Consider the following 27,663-nt stretch of genomic DNA (forward strand, 5'->3'; position numbering starts at 1 on the left):
TCGGAAGTATGTTACGGCGCATGCGTAACAGGTGCGTGTTTTATGTCGTAAATGGGATATATAAATAATTTACGACATCACTGTTATCTTGTAACCTAGAAATATTAAGATGGCTGGATCGGCTGTGTCTCCACTTGTTATGCGGATTGTTTCTGCTTCTGTGGCAGTTTCACACAGAGCTGGAAGAATTGTCAGAGATGTCATGGAAAAGGGAAAACTTGGTATTGTGGAAAAGGTCTGTTTTTGTCAATAATATTTACATTTTTCTCATTAAATAGAAGAATTAAAATATAAAAAAAGTCTACTACTGCTGACTCAGTCAGTGACTGCCTGGATAATAATAGAAACATTTTGATTTATGATAATCTTGCAAAATTTGTGTTATGTCGACTAAGACTTATCAACATTTGATATTTTGTGTGGCAGCTGACATGCACTGGGTAGGGTATGCTTACCTGAAAATATGTTTGATGTTAGTTCCTTTCAAAACGGTCTCCTGGATTTCTGACCGTTCCTGTCTATCCTCATTAAAGTTACAATTTCATATTTTCTAAGAAAGTCAAAACATAATTATTTCTATGTCTTTTGCTCAATAGGTTGTCAACTCACTATTATACGATCATAGGTGTCATTCTCACACTTAAAACTCATTTACACCGGAAATAATAACACAATTACCCCCAATTACCTCCCTTGTTTTCTATTCTCCACCATGGAGTAGTTATCTTCAAACGTTGGAATTTGAAGATGAAAATGATATTTTTGCCAATTACTCAACTGGCAATAGTGAATTATAGGATTAATAGGATTATTCTTTAACAAGGTAGGACTGTTTATAGATACCATCTATTTTAAGGCTTTATTTCAATAAATTTTAAAAATATAACTTAAAAATATGAAATTGCAACTTTAAACTGGAAGTGCAATCAGTGCCCGTGAGGGGTGGGGTGGGGTGGGGGAGGACATCTGGGCCACTTGTCCTGGGGCCCAGAGCCTAGAAGGGTGCCCAGAGTTATGTAGAAATGGTTCCACTACTGATGTCTTCCGCCTTACTCCAGCCACAGTAGTGGCTCATCTTACGGAGTTCCTTTGCGCAAGTTTTTTAGTCAAATGACTACAAAAAGGTTACTGGCCTATAGCCCCCTTAATTTACACATAAAATGACCCCAAACTGTACTGCACATAGCTTAACATATAATAAACCAATTCCCATTGAAATAAAGGTAAGTCTTACCGCATAATTATATGATTTAATGAAACCCAACTGTTATGCGAAATTTGGCGAGATATCATCAGGCTGGTGTCATGGCAGCTTACATTAAAAGAAATGTCGCTTTGAAAATGTAGAACGCATAATTACCACAAATAAAAAGCTGTTCGGTAACTATTTTAGTGGCCCAGTCTCCACTATTTGTGATAGAATTACTTATTTCAATACAAACTATAATGATATGCGTTGATAATTGTGCGTTTGAACTTATTTGTACTTGCGTAAGGAGTCTTAGAATGTATAAATTGTAGCGTTAAACACAGTTTAACGGTACGACATTTGTAGCCAAGAGTTATGCTGAGTACAATTTCAAAAGAAAATTGTTGGCATAAATTAATAAAAAGAATACAATGTTTTAGTTCACTGGATCGTAAAGTAGAAAAAAACAAACAGTGACTTTTCTGCATGTGGGTACATAGTGGCGGCCAGGGTGGTAGGATTGGAATTAGATTCTGTCAGTTCACTTTTTTTGAAAAAAATTGGTGAATTATGAACTATAAGCCACCTGCCCGGCCTTGGTACCATGGAACCCTGGGCCGTCCCTGTTCCTTTTGAGGCTGTTGTCACCATCAGGGTATTCGGTGTAATCGGTGCTTAGTCCGGACCTGTAACGCTACAATCATGATGAGTGCAGCCAGTGATCATGCATGCCATTATCCCCCCTCCCCCCGCCCCCAACTGTCCCTTGCCAAGTTGCTTGTCCAAGGGCCCGGATGTCCCTTACTACTTTTAGTGACTACAAAGAAATAAATTAATAAATAGTCAAAGTGAATATCAATAAATCTAAATAATTTATATTATCGTAATTTAGCAGTCACTAAAGTTGATAAACGAGGATGCAAGGCGTAAGGAAATCAAGAATAAAGATTTGAACACCTATTAATAAACATAATCATTTAACCAACAAGCTTTGATAATCATGATAATGACTCTTTAACGATTTATTATACAAGAGCTAAATTTGTCTATTGCAAATCTGCCTTTTTTCTAGCTTCAAATGTTTTAAGCTTATAAATTATCAATTAAACATTAATTGACATGACAAACTCCTAATCAACTCTCGAGACCATTGGATGACTGACATATCGAATGGCTGAGACCATTTGACACTTGTTAATTCAACTTTAAAAGATAGTAATCGTAGCTATGGTAATTACTTGACAATCTAGACATATTTACATTTTTTATGGTCAAAAATCAAACTTCTCTCAATAAGAATAAAGTCATTTGAATGACATTTACATTATTTTACATTATCTATTTTTGAACTATTATAGCAAGTAGGTCTAGCTCTTTATCTAAATCTTCCAATTAGATTTTTTTTTTTTTTCAGGGTAAAAATGATTTTCAGACAGAAGCAGATAGATCAGCTCAGAGATGTATCATAGCATCACTTCACAGACAGTTTCCTAAAGTTTCTATATTTGGTGAAGAAGTAAGTTTAGTCTACACTTTATTAATATTTTATTTTAGATCGTTAAAGATGTTGTACCGTCATTAAAGATGTTGTCCCATCACTAAAGATGTTGTTCCGTATATGAATGAAATGAAGTGGGTTTTAACAGCCTACTGTTCTGAGTGAAATTTTGCCCGGACAGCGGCACTACGTTTTACTTTTATATCAATTTCCAACTGTCAATGGATCTTTTACGTGCATGCCAATGTATACATGAGACCTCAGTTTTTCGTCCCATCCGAATGACTAAACAGCTGTCCTTGTCAGGCCCTCCGTCCTGCATCACTGACAAGGGGGAACCACGCCGGAAAATCTGGATGAACTTTCCGAGCCAATGCAGGGATCAAACACCCAACCTCCAGGCTAGCGAGCCAGCATCTTACCCACCTAGCCACCGTGATCCCCTCAAATGATAGCCATTGGTATGTGTAGTTATTTTATTAGTTTGTACATGTATTAGATTTTGTCCTTTGAAAACTCACTAACAACTCAGGAGGTTTGGATGGCTAAAGACCCCTACGTGCAAGGGCATTATTGAAATAAAATTGAACCATGTGTTAGTCCCGAAATGGCCTAATTTGTGTCGAGTTGAAGTTACCCCTCTCTTTCTCTCTCTCTCACTCACTAACAACTCAGCACAATGCGTGGAACAAATGACTTGAATTGCAATAGCCTTGAGGAAACTTGAGCCACGGTGGCTCTATGAGTAAGACCTTGACTATTTTACCTGGTGGTCTCTGATTCGATCCTGTTCTTGGTAGACAAAGTACCTTAGGCCTTTAAAACATGGTTTCATCCGGTCAGAGGTGCAGGACAGAGTTCCTTATTCTAAAAACAGTGTCTAGTCGTTTGGATGGGACAAAAAACTGAGGACCTGTGTTCACGTTGGCTTGCCTGTAAAAGAATCCTGGACGATTGGAATTCTATGTAGAGTAGGCAGACCTGCCGCCATCGTCCAGGTAAAATTACCCTCATTGCACAGTTTATGACGTATACCTGGTATTCATCATCTTCAATAGAAGGCTTGATCTCACTTTAACTACGTACATCTTATCAAGGCCTTCACGTAATACCCTGCATATTTCAGCACTAATTTTGATTGGGTACAAGCCCAACTTGTGAGCCTATCAGATTCCTTGATCGTCGCGAATACCAAATCTCGCGCTTTCAAGCTAAAATGTCTACCTGTGATAATCGAGTTGCAATGTTCCAGGTTCATTCAATGTCAAGGTTTCTATGGAGGTCGCGATATCACAACCTCTGATTGGACACTACTGCTCATGTGTGTGTAGATAACATAGATATAAGTTCGGGAATTGTTAATTAATCTAGCAACGGCCAGATGTTGTGAAACTCGCAGTTGTTGCTTCAGGAACATGGGTATTCATGAGCCCAGTTAGTGCTGACAAGTAACGTATAAATGAATAATGGGACAAGGATGCGCAGGACGCTACAGGTATTTTCACCAATGATCTTATTTATTCATCATATGAGACATGTTTGAAGAAGGTTTATATCATATAGTTACACGCTATATACCTATACATGATTCAGCAGTTTAAACATGAAAAAAATATCATCCCCCAAAAAACAAATTTTGCTTTGTAATATTTGACCTTCATATGTTTGACATGAAATCTAGGTGAACATTGAAATTGACAACACACTGCCCTGGTAATAATGATCTTATGTCATACTGAACTAGAACCTGATAGTTTCAACATTGTACGAGATATGTAAATGTATTAAACATATTTTATTCAACAGCTAAATGTGCCTATTGCGGGTCTTTTTTTAGGACTTAAATTTTATATAAATTATTAATTACACATTAATTAACATGACAAGACCATAATCAACTCTCGATGGAATCGGATGCTCGAAATTTTAACTTGATATAGAATGGTTCAGACATTTAATGATTCAATTTAAAAATGGAGATGCAAGGTTAAGACTTGAATATACCAGTATCGTGGTTACGATAATAAACAATCAATGTACACATCTTGTCAAAACTACAAACTGTCTTCGCTCAGAATGAAATAATTTGAATGAAATTTTCAATATATTCATTTTACATTATCTATTTTTTAGCTATTATAGCATGAATGATCAGCTCTTTATCTAAATCTTACATAATGTTTGTTTAATGGATCAAAGGGTATAAGAACATTATATTATAATGAACAAGGAACCTCACAGTTCACACCTCCTAAATTTACCACTGACAATGAGATAATCTTTAAGAGGCATAAGTATGTGTATAGTTTATTAACAATGAGATATTGTTGTATATTAACAATGAGATATTGTTGTATATTAACAATGAGATATTGTTGTATATTAACAATGAGATATTGTTGTATATTAACAGGCGATATTGTTGTATATTAACATGAGATATTGTTGTATATTAACAATGAGATATTGTTGTATATTAACAATGAGATATTGTTGTATACTAACAATGAGATATTGTTGTATACTAACAATGAGATATTGTTGTATATTAACAGAAGATATTGTTGTATATTAACAAGAGATATTGTTGTATATTAACAATGAGATATTGTTGTATACTAAAAATGATATATTGTTGTATACTAACAATGAGATATTGTTGTATATTAACAATGAGATATTGTTGTATATTAACAAGAGATATTGTTGTATATTAACAATGAGATATTGTTGTATATTAACAATGATATATTGTTGTATATTAACAGGAATTAGATCCCACAGAGAAAGTAGAACCAGAATTTGTGGAAACAGAAACAGATCCAGAAGTTTTAAGTAAACCATGTCCAGATTATTTAAAAAATGTTCAAGATGACGAGGTTAGTATGTTTAAAATGTTCAAGATGATGAGGTTAGTATGTTTAAAATGTTCAAGATGATGAGGTTAGTATGTTTAAAATGTTCAAGATGATGAGGTTAGTATGGTTAAAATGTTCAAGAAGACGAGGTTAGTACGTTTAAAATGTTCAAGATGACGAGGTTAGTACGTTAAAAATGTTCAAGATGACGAGGTTAGTATGTTTAAAATGTTTAAGATGATGAGGTTAGTATGTTTAAAATGTTCAAGATGACGAGGTTAGTATGTTTAAAATGTTCAAGATGACGAGGTTAGTACGTTTAAAATGTTCAGGATGACGAGGTTAGTATGTTTAAAATGTTCAAGATGATGAGGTTAGTATGTTTAAAATGTTCAAGATGACGAGGTTAGTACGTTTAAAATGTTCAAGATGACGATGTTAGTATCTTTAAAATGTTCAAGATGATGAGGTTAGTACGTTTAAAATGTTCAAGATGACGAGGTTAGTACGTTTAAAATGTTCAGGATGACGAGGTTAGTATGTTCAAGATGACGAGGTTAGTACGTTTAAAATGTTCAAGATGACGAGGTTAGTACGTTTAAAATGTCGAACAATATGTACGAATTAATCGTGTAGTATGAAAAACTCTACTCTAATACTGTACTTCAGTCATTTTATGACAGACAAATGGCAATTTTTATTTCTATGATTATGTGTGCAATGCAAGGTAGCTGCATTTCTACATGGGGAGTTGGATGGTGCATTGTATCATAATGTCTGTGATTGAGTCAACTGGTGTGGTTTTGATTCTCTGGTTGTATGTGACAAGGAGTAGGGTCGCCTGTCCATCCTCCTGGGTTTTCTCTGGGTCCTCCAGTTTCCTCCCACTGATAAAGACCCCTCCCTATGCACAGGCAAATTATTGAAATAAAATTGAACCATATGTTTGTCCTGAAATGACCTAGTTTGTGTTGAGTGGACCTTAAACCCCATTTCTCTCTCTCTCTCTCTCTCTCTCCATTTCTACATTTCAGCTAATTGTTTTATTTGATGCTCAAACCAATTTGTACGCGCGGGTAGACCTGGGTTTTATTCAAACGATTAGGCCAACTTTCCTTGTCACCTCTTGAAAGAAGACAAACCATTTCCTATACATCAATGGTCACACACATTAAACTTGTTATTTTTATCTGTTCATCAATGGTCACACACATTAAACTTGTTATTTTTATCTGTTTATAGGTTGTAATTTGGGTTGATCCATTAGATGGAACAGCTGAATATACACAAGGTATGGTGTTTTCTATTGTTAATAGGCTTGTATATAGTTTAGGTGTATATAGTTGTCATTCTGTCCTCCAGTCAGTCTGTCCGTCCGTCAACAATTGGCTAGCGAACACGATAGAGGTGAGTAGGTTCAACATGAAACTTCAAAGAAAATTGTGCATTTTCATATGATGTCACAGTTCCATGATGGCTGAAATGAAATGGGGTTTAACGTCCTACTGTTCTGCTGCGACTGGGCTAATGAAGACGGGCATAGGTCATACGGTGTGCTATGAGGGAAATTTTGCCCAGGCAGCGGCACTATGGTCTACTCTTAAGTTATATCGAATTCCATCTGCCAAGGGATCTTTTACGTGCACGCCAATATGTACACGGGACCTTGTTTTTTTCGTCTCCAAGATGGCTGAAATGACATGATAGGTTGTTCCTGGTTCAGATAGTAAACTAGGACATTATTTTTTTATTTTTCAGGATTTTTAGATCATGTAACAGTGTTAATAGGAGTAGCAGTAAAAGGAACAGCTGTAGGGGGTGTAATCTATCAGCCATATTATAATTATCAAGCACCACCAGAAGTCAAGAGAGGAAGATGTATTTGGGGTGTTGTAGGTTTAGGTAAGACAGGAAAATATCATTCTTCCAGTCCTGGTCCAAGATGCAAGAAAACTTTAAATACTTCAAGAATGCAGCTGTTTCGTTGGCTGAGTTCAAAATTGGTTGATATATATAAAATGAAATGAAATGAAATGAGGGTTTAACGTCCTACTGTTCTGCTCCTATACTGGGCTAATGAAGACGAGCATACGCCATATAGTGTGCTATGAGGGAAATTTTGCCTGGGCAGCGGCACTATGGCCTACTCTTATATCGAATTCCAACTGCCAAGGGATCTTTTATGTGCATACCAATGTGGACACAGGACCTCGGTTTTTCGGCCCTCCGTCCTGCATCACTTACAAGGGGGAACCACGTCGGAAAACCTGGATGAACTTTCTCGGCCAATGCAGGGATCGAACCCCCGTCCTCCAGGCTAGCGAGCCAGCGTGATATATATAGAATTGTCACAGATAGATACGGATGTGATATAAAATAGGCTGTATTGCATTGTTGTTAAATTAACCGGGCTATTGAAGATGGGCATACGGCATGCAGTGTGCTTCGAGGGTAATTTTGCCCGGATAGCAGCATTATTTCATCAAATTTCAACTGTCAAGGGTTCCTTTACATTCAGGTGTATGTGTACATGACACCTGGGTTTTCTGTCCCATCTAATGTTTCCTGTCTCTGTTACAGGTAGTTTTGGTTTTACGAAGACGACGCCACCAGAAGGTCAGAATATTATAACAACAACTAGATCACATTCAAATAGAATCGTCACGGAATCTGTTGAAGCTTGTCAACCTACTGAAATAGTTCGAGTTGGTGGAGCAGGTCATAAGGTCAGTTTATACATACATACTAGGGATATGCAATTGAATGTTTTAGAATTAAATTCTCTCAATTCCAAAAATAGTGTCAATCGAGCGAAAGGAGAATTTCGGAGTACAACGCATGTGCCGACTGCATAAAAATATCTCGAGCAATCAAGGCAGCTGAAACATACTTGTTACTTAAATTACGTCTTGATTCTATTCAAACCACCTCAGCTGTTTGGACTGGCAGAACTGTGACATGGCTAAGTTCCGTATCACTTGATTGCAGTCCTGTCAATTCGGGACGTTCCGAACTGACAATTGAGCACCCCAATGTCATTCGCCTAAAGGGCACATAACTCTATTCTATGGAACCTTAAAATAGATGAAAATGGGTCTAAATAGGTTAAATCTATTTCATAAGGCCAGGTCATGAGATGTAGAAAGGGCTAGTGCTAACCCCAACCCTAACCCTGGACCTAGCCCTAACTCTTACCCTAACCCTAACCTACAATCTTGTCAACAATCACGTGCTCTAACCTTATTGACATCTCAGCGACCTTGAAAAAACATAGAGGTGGCCTTAACAAATAGATCTAGCCATCTAAAGTGATTTATATTCAATTTATTTTTAAAAAACATATTGTAATGTCTAATCAATACATCAACATATTGTAATGTCTAATCATATTGTAATGTCTAATCAATACATCAACATATTGTAATGTCTAATCAATACATCAACATTCCAAACTGAACTACATTGTCTTCTGGGATATGTTTTCCTTTGTTCGTTACAAATGGCACTTGAAACCTTTATATCTGTGGGGGGTTTGGAGGACCGAATGGTTAGCACGTGCGCACTGTCTCATAAGGTCTGTCATTGAGTCAACTGGTGCGGTTTCGATTCCCCGGTTGGACGTGACAAGGCGTAGGGTCGCCTGTCCAGCCTTGTGGGTTTTCCTCCGGGTTCACTGGTTTCCTACCACTGCTAAAGACCCCTACATGCAAGCGAATTATTGAAATCAATTTAACCATATGTTAGTCCCGAAATTACGAGTGGACGTTAAACTCTCTCTCTCTTCTCTTTCTTTATATCTGTAAACGCCTCGTTGATAATAGGATCCCATATTTTCACGATTAGATAATTACATGAATATTGATTGAAATGGTTATATAATATTTAATTAAGAAAATCAAACCAAAATACCAACGCCAGATAATGTCTCGGCTTGGATTCAAACGGATTTAAACAGGCCTATTATTAAATTTATTTGAACAACAAAATAGCGGGGGGCATATTGCATAGATCAATGAAATTTCAATTTATCATATCTTTGTAAATACTGAAAGGAATGGAACCATTTTTGGACTGATATTCTGTTTAGAGATTCAACTTTAACAATATTGTAGTTTATAAGGGATTCCTCAAACCTTCTGATGAGGATCAGAGACACTAGGCAATCTGTTTCATGTTAAAATTTTTACCTCATAAAATATTTCACAATATTATATTATATAATTTGTAAGAGACGTCAGGTAATTTGTTTCATGTTAAAATTGTTTACCTCATAAAATAATTTTTCATTCTATTCTAAGAGATTCCTCAAACTCTCAATTGTAAAAACTGATCAGAATTCAACCAGAATGAAACTGATACTCCTTTATAGAATAAACTATCACAATATTGTAGCGTACATGGGATTCTTATTGCTTAAAATGGGGCTTCGGGAATTTAAATTTATTTTAAGTTATTTATGTTTTTATTTTGAAGGTGTTACTATTAATAGAAGGTAAAGTACATGCTTACGTATTTGGTAGTCCTGGTTGTAAGAAATGGGATACATGTGCACCAGAAGCTGTCCTTCATGCCGTCGGTGGAACCCTGACAGACATGCACGGAAATCCAATAAAGTACCATAAAGGTGTACAGAAACGAAATTCTGGAGGTGTATTAGCTACCCTTAGTAATCATAAATGGTATGCCGAAAGAATACCGGAACATGTCAAAGAATGTTTAGTGCTAGATGTAGAGAAACCATCAAACATGTAAAATAGTCAATCAGAGTTCTTTCCCTTGCTCATTCTATATTTTAATGCCAGTTGAGGGGGGGAGGTCATATGCGCACGGTAAATTCATCTGTCAGGAATTCTGGACTAGGGTTACGTAACCCAAACGCTAACCCTTGTGGTATATAACTCGGTGTTTGAGAGTTTCCAACCTCCCCGGGGGATAGGATAGCCGATTGCTTTAACATGTGCATCATAAGGTCTGTCATTGAGTCAGCTGATGTGGTTTCGATTCTCGCTTGTACATGACAAGGAGTAGGGTCGCCTTCTATATGTTAGTCTCAAAATGACCTAGTTTGTGTTGAGTGGACGTTAAACCCCATTTCTCTCTCTCTCTCTCTCTCTGACCTCCCCAACTGGCCTAAAAATAGACTGTGGCAATATTAGAATGATTTCTACCTATATATATATATCAGCATTTATACAATAGTTAGACATACAACACCAGATGCTCAACTCAAATTAACGAGTTTTCATCACATATTTTTTTTTATTTCTCAGATAGAAAATATTGAAAATCAATAATTTATCGTAATCAATATTATAATTAGAGCAAGGATGATCTCTTGTAAAACTTGAATGAGAACCATCTTAACTCTGATGGTTCATGGTTCGAAACTAGTCTCGCTAGCGCCTCTAGCGTCCGAGTCACATTAATAGCTGTGAATTATTTAAAGACTGTATCATGGTTCAGTGACAATGGTTGTTTGAGACACTCTGTGCATCGGTAGTTTCAGAACTACAAAACTCAATTAAAAAAAGCAAAACAAACTTTTCTCTTAAATTTTTAAGGGTAGTCAATGTTAACATGTACCCAGTCTTAAAGGGTTAACTGGGGGTAGTCTATATTTACATGTACAAAGAGCTAAAGGGTTAACTTTCAGGACCAAAGTCTAATTTAGGAGCATCTCTAATTTAAGCCTAGGGACGCGAAAGTCTCACGCACAGGTTTACTAAAATTTACCCCATAGTCTGCCCATGGTAGCATGTACAGTGAGCTAGACTTTAAGAGCATCTCTAATTAAATTATTAAATTATAAAGTAGATGACAGATGTTCTACAAATCTTACTTGATATTAATATAATGTAATAATGGCTGATTTCATACTCAGATATAAACAATAGGAACCTCATGCTTATTCCATTGCCTGTTACGAGTTTTATTTCCAGGAAACTGCTTTAAGTGACAGTCGTCGATCCTGAGTCAAATTGCTTCACTCTAAGCGGAGAAAACCATATTTTAAAAATCACTGTAGTCTTGATTAACCAATGTCTCGATTATCCATTTTTGCGTTTAATCACGAACAGACGTTGAACAGCAGATAAAGAGCTGGCGGTTAAAAACTAGATAATATAAGACATATGCTAAACATTTTAGTCAAATTGCTTCACTCAAAGTCGAGAAACCCTTATTTTAAAAATCAATGTAGCCTTGATTATCATTGTTACCGCTATCACGATAATTAACAAAGTCTCGATTATCCATTTTTGCGTTAAATCCAATACATAATCTCCAGACTTCGATTCCAACAGATTGAAAAGGGACCCATCCAAATAGTTTAACCAATCTGATTAAAATACAGATCTATATTTCGTTTCGGTTTTTTTATACTTTCGATGGCCTACACTACATGAAGATCTGACCAGTTGTACTGGAAGGTCAAATCAGGGTCATACAAACAGCTTGATTAATCAATCAGTGTTGACGTTTCTAGGGGTTTACCCACAGTTCCGTGCAGAGCATGCCAAGAACTTTCTGTAACAGACCGTTTCATTGTCTAATTCCTTACATCAACTAGAACTCCTGTTATATAACAACTCTTCCAGATCACAGGTAACTATAAAAAACGAAACGATATAGGATCTGTGTTTAATCAGATTAAGGGTTTAACCCAGCACTTTTAGGTGGCTTGTTTATATCATCTATAGAGTACAGTTTTTTTTTTATATTGAACCACTTTTCAATTGGTATTCATTTTAGAGATTCATTGTTCAATATAAAATTCACCAGTTTAAAATCGTAATAATATTCCTGCAAATAGTAGTGTGGTCTGGTTTCATCCAACTGTCATTATGACCAGATGTGCTCAAATTGTGGCATAGTTTCGATGTAACAAGGATTAGGGTCGCCTGTCCAACCTCATGGGTTTTCTCCAGGTCCTCCGGTTTCCTCCCACTGCTAAACTTTACCCGTCGAGTGGACGTTAAACCCCATTTCTCTCCCCCTCTCTGTCTTCTCTCAAAATAATTCATCAGATCTACCTATTTCATCACTTACACCTAAATAAAAGAGGTCCACCTACTTTAATGTCTTATTGTAAATGTCATTGTTTTTTTCTTTTTTATTGCAATCTGATTAAAATACAGATCTATATTTCGTTCCGTTTTTTATACATTCGATGACCTACACTACATGAAGATCTGAGCGTTTGTACTGTACGAGCGTTTTTTGACCCTATGATGTCAGACATTGATTAATCAGTGTTGAAGTTTCTAGTGGTTTACCCACAGTTCTGTGCATGGCATGCCAAGAACTCGCTGTAATAGAACGTTTCATTGGTTAATTCCTCACATCAACTGGAACGCCTGTTATTTAACAACTCTTCCAGATCTTAGTGTTGTGAAGACAAGTAAAACGAAATTTTGAACTATAAAAAATGTAAAAAATCTGTAAGTAGGCGAACAGCCTTTTCAGATTTCTCTCAGCTACTAGTTTCGTTCTTATTCGAACTCTTCAGGCTTAAATGAGGATGTGCGGTGGCCCTCTATATATGGTGTCGGTGGGCACCGGAGCACATGTGATGTCACAGATGGACCGGAGTCAATCATTACCAGAGTCGATTATTCCGAAAAGTGTGCAAAGTTTTTTGGCTAAGAAATTTGCCTTCATGATTATGCTTATTTGCATTGACTCAAGTCTCCTTACCCTTTTGAACTTTAAGTTTAAAGTTTTCTAAACTAACGAGGGCTTAAAAATAACTCTATTAGGTTATGGGCGTGTATGCACTAATTTTTTTATTAGTTATCGTTGCGGGGCTACAAAATAGGATCTGTGTTTTAATTAAATTGTTTTTATTGTAACCATGTTTCTGTTCTGATATGTGTATATACATTATATGCCAAAAGTATATGAAATATATATGTTACAAAGTTTATTTGTCAAAACATACTGCTGAACTGTTTATTACGGCTTGCGATGTTTTGTATACTTCATAAATTAAAACATATTTTACATCTTTGTTTTATCATTGACTGGATAAGCTACGCCTTGTTTTATATAAATTTGATTAAAAGCTATATACCTCAATTTTTTGTTGAATTATTAACGTGCTAGCCTACCCCCTAAAGCCTGTTTTCCTTGTGTACATTTCGCCCGGCGAAAACGTTGGTCTAATACAAATTTATTGGGACTGTTTCCATGTAACCAGTGAAAACGCACACAGAAACATCACAAAAACGCGTTCATGGAAAACCTGTTTAAGATTTTTGAATTTGTAAATGCATTTAGTAACAGTATAAGCTGTTTAAAGGGCACAGAGATCTATTCTTTGATACCTTAAAGATACATTCCCACAAAAGTATTTAAAGGGTAGTTATTTCCAATAAAGGATGGTATATATGGAAAGTCGACACACTCAATCTAACTACAAAATACACTGTATTTCCTGAAAAACACCCAGACTTCCGTGAACATTCAGAGAATTGAACATCAAGTAGACTTAACAATTAAATGGTGGTAAAAGAAGTTGAGAGAGGTTAATTCAAGAATTCCTATTACTGAATTTTAATCAAACTTTGTTTCTACGATTCTCTATTCAGTCATAGTTGTCACAATATAGTCCGTTTGGAGCTGACGTGCCATTAAACATTTCATTTCTATTCAGTCATAGTTGTCAATGCTCATCTTTTTGTTCCTACTCATTGCTTTTCAATAATCATTGATTTTAAACTTTTAAATATTGTTAATTGTTATGTAGAATGTGATCTTTTGTAATTTGAATAAAAAGACAATATTTTGTATGAACTCGTTTGTTCATGATTCTGGTGTTAACATCTTGTCAACTGATAAAATGGTATCTTTACTTTTTGTGTAATGTGCTATGAGGCATACTCCTCGCAGTGTTTCATTTGATTAGACCTAGAAAGGGATTTCTAGCACCATTGCTTAAGGAATATGGCTATGAGGGTGTTTTTGCATGTACAGCAGACCAGCAGCCTACAAGTCCTCTTCTTGCAAACTCCAACTGTCAAGGGATCTTTCACGTTCACGCCAATGTATACACAAGAACTCAGTTTTTCGTCCCGAACGATTAAGATGCCCAGATTGTCTGTCCTGCCCACTACTTACAAGGGGGATAACCACATTGGAAAATCAACAACAACAGGATCTTGCTGGCGTCACATTCTGGATTATCTCCTAATAAATCAATCTGATTTCTATTTCATTTCGTTTTTTATAGTTCAAAATTTCACAACACTAGGATCTGGAAGAGTTGTATAACACAAGTTCTGGATGATGTGCGGAATTAGTCAATGAAACAGTCTGTTATGGCAAGTTCTTGGCCTGCTCTACACAGAACTGTGGGTAAACCCTTAGAAACATCAAAGCAGATTGATTAATCAATATCGAACGTCATCGGGTCAAAAGCCGCTCGTATGATCCCTGATGCGACCTCCCAGTACAACTTGTCAGATCTTCATGTAGTGTAGGCCATCAAAAGTATAAAATAACAAATTGAAATATAGATCTGTATTCTAATCAGATTAAGAAAGTCTCTTGGATGACCCTGGAATTGCAGATACATGTAGAGAATCCATGACTGAGGTATTGCTGTGAACAAACTCATACTTGCAGGGATGCCAGAACTATGACCCAAACTTGAGCATTGAAATAGCAGGAATAACACAATAACCTAATTCAATCAAAATATTTATTCACAAAAACTTGAATGATAACGAATTTATGATAAATTACACTGACATACAAAATGATAAATAGAAATTAATACTTGATTTGAGGTAAACAGATTCTATAGATTCAATAAATTTCAAAACCAAATTTTTACAAAATTTTAATAGAAAACGTAACAATATTGTCTATTATTCATGTGAGGATTCTATGAAAGGCTACAAGACTGTAAAGGGTTGTGGATGATATCACGAGAATTCATAAATTTAACGTCCACTCGACACAACATAGGTCATTTCGGGACTAACACATGGTTCGATTTTATTTCAATAATTCCCTTGCACGAAGGGATCTTTAACAGTGGGAGGAAACCGGAGGTTGGACAGGTGACCCTACTCCTTGTCACGTACAGCCGGGGAATTGAAACCTTATGAGACAGGGCCCTGCACATGCTAACCTTTCGGTTATCCAACCGCCCTCTATCTTAAAAGACACTCATGGTCGTTTCCATTTTATAGACAATATCTAATCACCACGGCTTAATCAATGCTAAAATGTGTTCAAATTGATTATTTGACATTTAATAAAAGCAAAATTTCAACATTGGATTAAATCAGTTAAAAAGATGCATTTTGCGACAAAATGTTCAATTCAAATCTTCATAAATACCGAACATAAGTGAACCATTTTTTGACTAAAATTACTTTCATGATATTGTAGGTCTCAGGTGAATCAATATCCTTCAAATGAAAATGAATACAAGCCCCATGTCTCAGAATGGAAACAAATACAAGCCCCATGTCTCAGAATGGAAACGAATACCGGCCAGCCCCATGTCACAGAATGGAAATGAATACCAGCTCCATGTCACAGAATGGAAACGAATACCAGCCCCATGTTACAAAATGGAAACGAATTTTATTTTACATGGGAGATACTTGAACATTCCGGAATGAATTCTATCACTCTCCAAAATAACAATCGAGTGAAAAGGGGGGACTTCGGGATACAACCCATGTGTTGACTGCACAAGAAAATATCTCAACCAACCACGACTGCTGAAACATTGGTTGTTTTTAATTACGTCACGATTCTACTCCCACCACCTCAGTTGTTGGGACTGCCAGAACTGTGACAACTGAATTTCAAGTCACACTATTACAATTCTGTCCATTCTGGACGTTATAGACTGACAATACAGCATCCCCATGTCGATAATCAGGGGAGATAAATATGATTGTATTATTTACAAGAAAATTGTATGCTGGTGACAATAAAAGATAAATCCTGACGTCATAGAGACAAGAAATTATAACCGGGTGGTTTAAAGGTGACTAATAATGATGGATTTGATTAATACGTTTTTTATTTTACAGACCTGTTAGTTCTGTTCTGTGTAAACTGACAATATTTGTAAATATTAATGTTATGAAAAAAAATACTCAAAACTTTGACAAATAAATAACCAACAACGATTTTACATATTTACAAAAGTAATTCAGTTGAATTATTGGCAATAATATGATCATGTACATCATATCATCCAAGTTTTGTTACACAAAGCTACATGTAATGAATATACAGTGTTCTTAATTTATGAGAGGCGTTTCACCGTTACTGCATATTTCGATGAGACCATTAAACAAAAGAGAGAGAGAAATGGGGTTTAACGTCCACTCGACACAAACTAGGTCATATGGTTTAATTTTATTTCAATAATTCGCTTGCCCGTAGGGATCTTTAGCAGTGGGAGGAAACCGGAGGACCCGGAGAAAACCCACGAGGTTGGACAGGCAACCCCACTCCTTGTCACGTACAACCAGGGATTCGAAACCACGCCAGTTGACTCAATGACAGGCCTTATGATACAGCGAGACCATTAAACAAATACAGACACAATCCAGCACGTCCATTTCAATGAAATATGTAACACGGGTCCAATAATTCAACTAGTATAAATAATGTACATGTATCATTTGAAATAATGGTACATGTATGCCAACATCAAAGAATGAGGTCACATCTGTATTTTATAGAGATACAAAGGGCATTATTCAAAAATATTATAAATAATGGAGGTTAAATTCATAGAAGTTTTAAAAAAATCTGCATACATGTATTATAATATACAACAATTAGTTCATTTTACGATTCCAATCCGATACTTTTATCTTGCATTTTATTATATAATAATGTCATTCTCTATATGTATGTGATTTTATCATGTAGACTTTTATGTACATTTGAATTTTATATTGATTCAATTTATGTTTTTGTAAAGCGCCTCTGAGCATTGCTCTGCGATGGAAGATGAGCGCTGTATAAATATCATTTTAATAATAATAAACGACAACATTCATTTATCACCCAAAATAACATTCTCACAATAGTTAAAGATGCATTATATAAGATTTAGATAAAGATCTGACCATTCTTGCTATAATAATAGATCAAAAATTGATAATCCAAAATGGATATATTGATAATTTGATTCAAATTACTTTATTTTGAGCAATATTATGAGTGTTGGAAGATTTAGCGTTGATTGTTTATTAGCGTAGTAATGGTACTGGACAAACAAGACTAAGTCGTGATTATCTATGTTATCGTTAAATTGTTATAATCTTGCGGGGAATCTAATCCCTCGAAATCTCTGCCGTCTGATTATCAAGAGAGTTGATTATGGGCTTGTCGTATTAATAAATGTCTAAATAATAGTTTATATAACATTTGAAGCTAGAATTAAATGAAATTAAATGAGGTTTAACTTCCCATTGTTCTGCTCCGACTGGGCTAATGGACACAGGTATACACCGTACAGGTTGCTACGAGGGAAATTTTGCATTATTGAATTCCAACATCCAAGGAATATTTTACTTGCAGGCCAATGTGTACACGGACTTCGGTTTTGCGTCCCATCTGAACAACATGTAGATGACCTTTCTCGCCTCTTACCCGCTTAGCCAACATGGCTCCCGAAATTAGAATCATAACCTGCTATTGGTCGATTTTGATCCTACATAACGCATTTTTAAAGCACTTACAGTAGTACAACAATCACATATCTCAACATCAAATTAACTATTGATTTTCTTTAAAAAGAAGCTAATCTGGTATTTTACCTTACAGTCATCTATACTGATGTCCAAAAGGAAGTATACACACTAAAAGTATGACTAAGTTTTGTTTAGATTAAAAACATCTGATAAAGCATTACTGAGTTTGTCTCTTGCGTTCAAACTCAACATTTCTAAGCAAAATAAAAATGTCAAACAAACTGACATTCTACCCAAATACCGTATACCATGAAAAACGACTTTGGTTGATGCAGCACAAAATGCACAGTGTATACTTTCTTTTGGACATTAGTATATACTCATAAATAATCATCTATACTCATAAATAATCAACCATTCATAGATTTAAAAAAAAACCCCAGCTAAATCTCTGATTCAGTTCAAAATAAATAGTTTGATTTAAATCAGAGCTGGATAATAACTATATTAAATACCTACATAACTATTTATAAAACGTAATCTATAAATAATCATTTAGTCATACATTTATCAACGAAAAGGACAAAATCTCTGATTTGGTTTAAAATAAAGGAATCTTGTCACAGACAATGTCAGACACAATTGCTCTTATACTTGTCATTTCTCTCATACCTTTCATTTCTCTTGTACCTGTCATTTAGTCCAGCAAACATTTCTCTTGTACCTGTATGTCATATACATGTAGTCCAGCTTGTACCTGTATGTCATATACATGTAGTCCAGCTTGTACCTGTATGTCATATACATGTAGTCCAGCACACATTTCTCTTTTTAAGAGTTTTAATCAACATTTTTGAAAATGTCAGAAACTATTCATTAGCAATGGACATTCCAGATTTAATTCCAGATCTAAAGACCTAAACTAAAGCGTTATTTCAGCTAGTGATGAACTGATTATCTGTTCCACCATTGGTAAATGTACCTGGCCGATAAGTGGCCTAGATCGATAGAAAACAATATCATTTGAAATTTGGTCATTCCACAATATCTGTTGAAAAGAACTATGTAAATACCTTTCAAAATATTGAGTTATGAACAAACTGTTTGGCACTAATTGCTGTGCATGTGACCTGAGGTCGTAAAAAGAAAAGAACAAACAATCCTTATCCACAGAAATAAAATGAAATGGGGTTTAACGTCCTACTGTTCTGCCCTTATCCACAGATGATGATAAAAAGTTAGTGATTTAATAACACAACTAACAAGTTCCCAATAGATTGTTGTATTTTCAACTCTTATTTTTAGAAAATGTCACCCGATTTCTGGATCAAAGATATTTCTCATAAACAGTGATTGAAATGCTAGTAAATTCTTAAATCTGAGAATGTTTTGTGAACTCAGGAAGTGGTGTCGATAAATTTAGAGACTAATATTGCCATCAACATTCAATAATCTCGATCATACTTTATTAATTAATCATCCAACAAATAATTGAGTTCTCAATAGATCAAGGGTATTTTTAACTTTATAGGAAGCATGACTCAATTATTCCTTCAATAAACATTGTGTTCGTATTGGATTCCCAGGATAAAATATACCTGCGTTTCGCAAAAAACAATGAGATGTATCTACATGATCATGACATTCGAGGCATTTTGATGGGTAATATTTTTCACTAATGGTAATTGTATCTGTATCGGCCGATAATGTTTCGATGTCGGCATCTGATATCTGAAACCAATAGAACCTATATCTGCTCATTTTGGGACTAACATAACATATAGTTCAATCTTATTTTAATAATTTGCTTGTGCCTAGGGGTCTTTAGAAGAGGGAGAAATACAGAGGACGTGGAGAAAACCCACGAGGTTGGACAGGCGACCCTAATCCTTGTCACGTACAAGAAGGGAGTCGAAACAACAATACTTGACACACATGTAACAACGAACCTTGTAATCTAGTGGGCACACGTTAACCCAATCAACCACCCAAACCAAGGCGGCAATGCCCACTTAAAATAAAACATTTTAATACAATGCATCTTTCATTTGATTATATTTTATCTATATATACAAGTACCAGTAGTGTCTATTTGAAGAGAAATATTGAAAACACCGTAAAACGGAATGTACATGTAACAGGTTAGCCATCATTCGTTAGTTTGAGTCACAGTTTAAGATAAACTTTTAATCCTCAAAATAGTTCTGTATATATCAATTTTTCAGATGTTCTCGGAGAAACAAAATAGTCTGCATTTTATTCTATATGAATGACAAACAGGATATCGTCTTGTTATTGTTATCTATGGTCGGCTGGTCTGGTGATTCCTTAGTTTCATTAATAATTATCACACGTTCTAATCCACACATACAAATTTTATCTTCCAGGACAAAATATATTTTAAATTTCGTGAATCTTCAACACGTACTGGTATTCATGTGGATTATCTGTCAGATCGACAAACTTGTTTGAAAGGGAAAGTGGAGAAAAAAGGATTCACTATCTCTGGATATTCAAATTGAAAGATATTCAATAATCAGATCTATATAATATGCTGGACAAGAGCCAGGATATATAAATATTGCTATGTACAAATTATCCTGCACAATCACTCACACATATTCATTGCTGCATTTACAGAAACTTCATTCACATATTCATCGCTGCATTTACAGAATCTTCATTCACATTTTCAACTCTGCATTTACATGTACAGAAATTTCATTCACTAAATCCACGCAATACAATTTTTCTTTCTGAAACATGTCAATAATTACAGTATCTATTTACTTTCTGAAAGACCGTAACCGTGACAACATACTCGTTCCAGCGCGATTACGTAACTGCCTTGAAGAACTAGTAGCATCATCTGATGATCGACGTTTAGAAACACTCTTGGACAGAAATCTCATTTTTCTATTGGTTGTAGGAGTTTTTGGTAAAGATTTCTTTTTTAAACACCCACTGAAAAGTAAAAAGGTTAAATTAGGTACTAGGGTGTAGTTGTGTCTTAAGATAGTTGTGCCTTGACATGAGTTGAGACACTAGACCAGGGCTTGCCACGAGACGCGAGCAACTGCTCGCGCTCGCGTAAATCTACATTTACGCGCGGGGTTCGTTGCTTGCGCAAAATTTTAAGAAAACCCAGTAAAAATAATCAAAATATTGACAAGTTTATTGCCGAAACTAACCCAACAATGTCAATAACGTCATAAATTCGTCTGTCAAACTGAGATTCACCCAGCTGCACGCGGCATTTCCTCCTGAAATTTGATTGGCTAATAAAGTTACTTGCAACTTGTGTTACTAAAAATACACTTTAGACCTGAACGTCATGACTGGTTTTCCCATGAACACCAGTAACAAACACGTGTTAATCGAGTCTAAAGTAAAGAATGTTTACATCCGGCATTCACGCTAAATGAACACGTTTCAAACTAATATTTATCGGTATTTCCTATTTTATCAGAACTTCGGTTTTTATTCCATTGTGCAGTCGTATAATTTTCAATCTAAGCGTAATAATGGCCAAAGGCAACCTGATTGCCCTATCCACATTTATTTCGTGGGGTGAAGAAATCCATACGGAAATTGGTTTTAATAAAGAAGAGTACGTATGACTGTCAAAAACAGAAAGCGATGGTCACACATGTTTACTGCAAACTTTGTGCCAGGAATAGCAATTTTCTTATGATTTTAAATTGAAACAATGTTACAAAACATGTGCTCACGCAAACAACATTTTGCGTGAGCAATTTTTATTGCTCGCCCAAACCTAAATTTGCATGAGCAGTCATCTGCTCGCCATCAATTTATTCGTGGCCAGCCCTGCTAGACTAAGATACACAATTAGAAAATCCTTGTCATGGTTCAGTAAGAACCTGCAGGATCTTCCATATCTTATAACTTGTGTTATATATGAGAGAGACAGAGAGAGAGAGAGAGAAAGAGAGAGAGAGAAATGGGGTTTAATGTCCACTTGACACAAACTAGGTCATTTCGGGACTTACATATGATTTTAATTTTATTTCAATAATTCACCGGAGAAAACCCACGAGGTTGGACAGGCGACCCTACTCCTTGTCACGTACAACCGGGGATTCGAAACCACTCCAGTCGACTCAATGACAGACTTTATGATACAGCGCACGCACGCTAACCATTCAGCCATCCAACCCCCCTATATGAGAGAGCGAGAGAAATATATATAGAGAGAGAAATATCCACTATTCCGGACTAATATAGGTTCATTTTTATTTCAATAATTCTCTTGGTGTTGGGATCTTGAGCAGTGGGAGAAAAACGGAGGACTCGGGAGAAAACCCACAAGGTTGGACAGGTGATCCCACACCTTGGCATGTACAAATGGGAATCGAAACCACGCCACTTGACTCAATGACAGACCTTATGATCCAATGTGCACACGAGTTAAACCTTTCAGCCCCCCCCCCACCCTTTTTGTGACATGTTTCCAGACCTACCTTTCATGATTTTCTAGTTCCCAACTCCATAATTCCATACCACAATTACCACACTGTTGAATACCCAGACATTTCTGTAATTCTACCGTATCCTCTAGAATATCTGGTCTGAAACAATAATTATTAAAACTAAAGTAAATCCTGTCTTTGAAATACTCCAAAACTTAAATCTGATATACCGGTAGTCACAGCATGGTTACATGCATATAAATTGCTTCAGTGACATTTAGTAATTAACTTCAAATACACATGATGATGAGTTACATACATTGTACATGTGGACTATCGTACATGTACATAGAAAGAAAAGATGGAACAGAAATAAGCTTCCTATCACAGACATTTTCAGACACAAATTCAACCATTGTCAGACTGATTTATGTTTTTAATCAGGGAGCCACGATGACTACATGTAAGTGGGTAAGACGCTGGCTCGCTAGTCTGGAGGTTGCGGGTTTGATCGCAGTTTGGTAGAGACAGTTCATCAGGATTTTAGGGCATTTTTTCCCTTTGTCAGTGGTGCAGGACGGAGGGCCTGACAAGGACAGCTGTCTAGTCATTCGGATGGGACAAAAAACAGATCCCTGCACACATTGGCGTGCACGTAAAAGATCCCTTGGCAGTTGGAATTCAATATAAGAGTAGGCCATAGCAACGCTGTCTGGGCAAAGTTTCCTACATAGCACACTGTTTGACATATGTCTGTCTTCATTAGTCCAGTCTGAGCAGAACAGTAGGACGTTAAACCCCATTTCATTTTGTCTTTTTAATCATGTTATAAATAAAGATAAAGTTCAAAACGCCAGGTACATGGACTACGGCAGTTCATTAGTAGCCAACATTTGTCAGGTCCCATTAAACTGTTATTTCCATATCTGGTCAAAAAGAAAGTAAACTTACTTCCATGGTGGAAAAACATTTGAATTTTGACAAATTGGACATTTAAGCATACTCAATCTGATAGCACCATTTTCTCCATATAGACATTCTACACAGACTCTGTGTTGACATATACCATAAACCATCTTTAATCTTGGACATAGACACACTACACAATTAAATCTGAAAACATAAATATACAACCATCTTTAATCTTGGACATAGACACACTACACAATTAAATCTGAAAACATAAATATACAACATATCAACTACAGGTCAAGTCTCAATTGTCAGTCTCTAAAATTTATACACCTAAATATAAAGAAACAGTGTACATGACATGACATGTACAATAAACGTTGCATAAGTCGGATTCGTATATGCCGGATCTTCGCTCAACTCGGATAAAATCATTTGGACCCTTTGATCCTGCACGTGGGGGATCACGGTGGCTAAGTGGCTAAGACGCTGACTCGCTAGCCTGGAGGTCGGGTGTTCGATCCCTGCATTGGCAGAGAAAGTTCATCCAGATTTTCGGCGTGGTTCCCCCTTGTCAGTGATGCAGGACGGAGGGGCTGACAAGGAAAGCTGTCTAGTCGTTCGGATGGGACGAAAAACCGAGGTCCCGTGTACACATTGGCGTGCACGTAAAAGATCCCTTGACAGTTGGAATTCGATATAAGAGTAGGCCGTAGTGCCGCTGTCCGGGCAAAATTTCCCTCATAGCACACTGTATGGCGTATGCCCGTCTTCATTAGCCCAGTTCGGAGCAAAACAGTAGGGACGTTAAACCCCATTTCATTTCGATCCTGCACGTTTTTCTCATTAAATTTCTGCGCCTAAGTCGGATCTTCACTCAACTCATTCTGGCTTTTTTCCTTCGCTTTAAGTCGAATCGGCAGTATGTTCAGAATTTAACTAAGCCAGTTTTGTACCGATGGTCTAAAACGCGGTTAGGTATTCCATGCACAGAGCCCCAAAATACTTTCCCCTACCATTTTGACTCAAATCAGCCTACATTTATTTGAAACTCGCTGTCTGCTGTACGAGACATTTTTCAAAGATGGCGAAAAAACGGAAGTTATCTACTCACACATACGAACGAAAGCTGGAAATGCGCCGTTGAATCAATTATTATCCGGCTCTTGCAGTTTATTTCTAATCGAGTTAAGATTGAATTTCGGTCTTCGACTAACTTGAATCTTCGCTTAACTCGGATAAAATTGGCCAGTCCACTTAGATCCGACTTATGGGAAGTTTACTGTATACACATGCACCTAAATATGTGTATCTTAAATAAAATATTGAGTTGTTTTGCTTCCAAATTTTAGATGAGTGACCCAATGAACATGATTAGACGAATATTCTATAGAATTTGTAAACTTTCAGAAGATAGAAAGTTCCAAAAGTAGTGTGCCCTGTGCAACGAAAATTTTTTCTACCGGTACTGAAAGTTTATTAACTCAACATGGCAAATGTGCACTCTTCAGTGGCTTGTCTCAAAGTGATTTCTGGCTAGTTCCGCGGTACGATAACAGAGTCTATGAGTCTATAAATAGCCATCGCACGTGAAATTCTCTACACATCTATCAACTATTACAGCCGTAAAAAATCCATTATTGACGATTCTGAATAGCAGTAATATTTAACTTTTTGGTTATTACAGCAGCTTTAGAAATTACATGTACGTTCGTTGTTTTTTTAAATTGCTTTATCATTAACTATACCGTTATGAGCAGCATCTTGGTTTAGTACAAATAATATCTCTGAAACAATCGGGTTAGGCAAGAACATGATACTAGCCGTAATTTCATTTAAATTTTACAAGGTTCTTAAAATAGCCGTAATTTCATTTAAATTTTACAAGGTTCTTAAAATAATTGTTGAGTTACCTAACGTGCATGTTTCTAAATTGAATTTCTTGTTCCAGCTAACTGTCTTGATTATCCCGGCCTGTCAATCAGACGGAGAATATATGTATCCTATTTTTTACTCAAAAGTGCCCAGATTTTATGCCCGACAGTCGTAACAATTTTTTAGTCTATTAGTATTATTTATGGACAGTTAAATGGTCATAGCTTATGAAGTACAAAATGACCGTTTATTTAGTGACTATAATTTAATAAATGTGCTAAACTGATTTTAGGCTTGCTATATATATAAATATTGTGGTGTAATTGTCAAGATATTTGGAGATATTTATTTATGGTGGAGCACCCTACCAAAAGAGCTGGCTTATCCTGAGAAAAGAAATCTTATTTGGAGTTCACTTTTATATATAAATTTCGTTTCGTCATATACATGTATGGCCGAGTTACGTAAATTTGTGTGTTAATATTTACATTTTAATGGCTTCTGCCAAGCTGTTTGTGTCGAACACACTGGAGTCTAGTGAGGTAAGGAAGGTCTTATTTTCTCACTAAATTGTACAGGTGTTCACAGGGACTGACACGCGACTGTTTATCAGTAAAAAAGTGCCCAGTAAAATGGACTGGTGTTCGAAACTTTTTCGACAAGGATTCGATAAAAGGCGGTTCCTGAACGTACAGGGCGAGTGTAATGAACTGCATGTAGGGTAAACCATGCTACGGTACCAGTTCTTTATGTCAACTTGTAATTTTTAATTGAAAATCATTGCACTTTTGAGTCAAAAATGCCCCAAACAAATTTGGAAGTTGTAACCAGGGGACATAACTTGTGTATTAGTAGTATAATAACAATAAATTGTTTGCTTCAATGCTTAGGAATAACATTTCGAGATGCATTTTGAAATAAAAATGCTACAAGTTTAATTTTATATTAAAAATTACATTTAGGCATAAAGAACGGTATATTATCAAGTTTATAGATATAAACTTTTATAAAAAAAAAAAGAGTAACAATGGCGTCAATGCCAATGCAGCATGCATATGGTGGATTTTGGACATTTTGGTAAATCGTGCCAACCAATGCCATGGCTATAAATTATAAACGAAGCCGTTTCAGGCTCGAGTGCAATTCTAAATCTCCAGCCGTATAATATATGTCTATTGATGTTAAAAAAAACAACTGAAGTTATTTCAGTTGTCCAAAGTCTAGACGCATAAACGGTTGGGATAAGATAATAAAGTTGTTGACATTTCCTCTCACACGTTTTGGGCTTCTTGTTCAGCTCAGGTTGTTGTCAATTTACCGGGTAAAATGTTAGCTTTCTGAATACTCACCGCTGTTCCATAGCTATCTGGTCGTTTGTTAAACAAGGAAATGATGTGTCAAGCGCCATTTTGTTGTGCTTAATATTATTTTTTTTTTATCTTTTTCTCCATATAACAAAAGGTTTTCGTAAGGGTAATGTCTGCAAAGTTTTAGCTTCGCGCTTGCAATGTCACGTGGCACACAAACTCTGTTAACGATTGGCCAAAAAATAGAAGTGACGCCCGTGGGAAGACAACTCATTTGATAAAGTAGGTTTCAGACCAGTAACCCTATACCCATTGTTTTAAATGTTATTTATTGTTTAGTACGTACATGTATACGTCTATGCACACTGATCAGCAGTGAATATTCGCTAGGCCGCGACAATCACTGATAAGGATGACATCGATGCGACTTAATGAGGCACAAATGTTTACCTTTTTCCTCCGACAAATTAAATTCTAAAACATTTTTTTTTTATGTACCGGTATTAGAAAAATAAATAAAGACGTTTGACGTATTTCTAGGTAAAAATTATTTCCTATTTAGTGTAAATGAGTATTAAAATGAGTAAATGGCTCCATTCCGCCCGAACATGTAAGGTCTTATGTAAACAATCGGCTCCCCCAATAGGCGCCGTGGACCGTCAAGTGTAGATACGTCGTCGACCCCAGAAGAGCCCCCCCCCCCACACACACACACACATGTTTGGCCTAGCTACGGACCTGCTCTCCATGTTACAAGCTCCCGTAGTCCCGTGAATAGGCACAGACAGGTGTAATGAAACAGCGTTTTGTATTAAAGGGAAATAACCCCGCAGTGACTCGCAGGACATCCACTAATTTATATCGATAAGTTAAATTTATAATTTTAAGAGAGGTTCTTGGGCATGTTAAAAAATAACCAG

The 27,663-nt window shown here is 36.1% G+C and overlaps 2 protein-coding genes across 2 annotated transcripts; one reads left to right on the top strand and one right to left on the bottom strand.

The window, feature by feature from the left end:
• Nucleotides 1-6,115: 6,115 nt before the first annotated feature.
• LOC126821303 (3'(2'),5'-bisphosphate nucleotidase 1) lies at nt 6,116-14,334 on the top strand (the record flags this gene model as incomplete). Its single annotated transcript, XM_056101305.1, has 5 exons — nt 6,116-6,133; nt 6,788-6,836; nt 7,304-7,447; nt 8,126-8,271; nt 10,019-14,334. Coding segments are annotated over 5 exons (636 nt in total), but the record flags the coding sequence as incomplete, so codon positions are not given.
• Nucleotides 14,335-15,233: 899 nt separating this feature from the next.
• On the bottom strand, nt 15,234-26,937 carry LOC126822552 (uncharacterized). The gene is made up of 4 exons (XM_050551501.2): nt 26,786-26,937; nt 23,601-23,762; nt 22,701-22,808; nt 15,234-21,183 (listed from the first exon to the last, which is right to left on the bottom strand). The coding sequence occupies exons 1-4, from the start codon at nt 26,842-26,844 to the stop codon at nt 21,006-21,008; spliced, it is 507 nt and encodes a 168-aa protein (XP_050407458.1). The 5' UTR covers nt 26,845-26,937; the 3' UTR covers nt 15,234-21,005.
• Between the last annotated feature and the right edge of the window lie 726 nt (nt 26,938-27,663).

The sequence above is a fragment of the Patella vulgata genome, chromosome 5, assembly GCF_932274485.2.
Source record: "Patella vulgata chromosome 5, xgPatVulg1.2, whole genome shotgun sequence".
Lineage (NCBI taxonomy): Eukaryota > Metazoa > Mollusca > Gastropoda > Patellidae > Patella > Patella vulgata.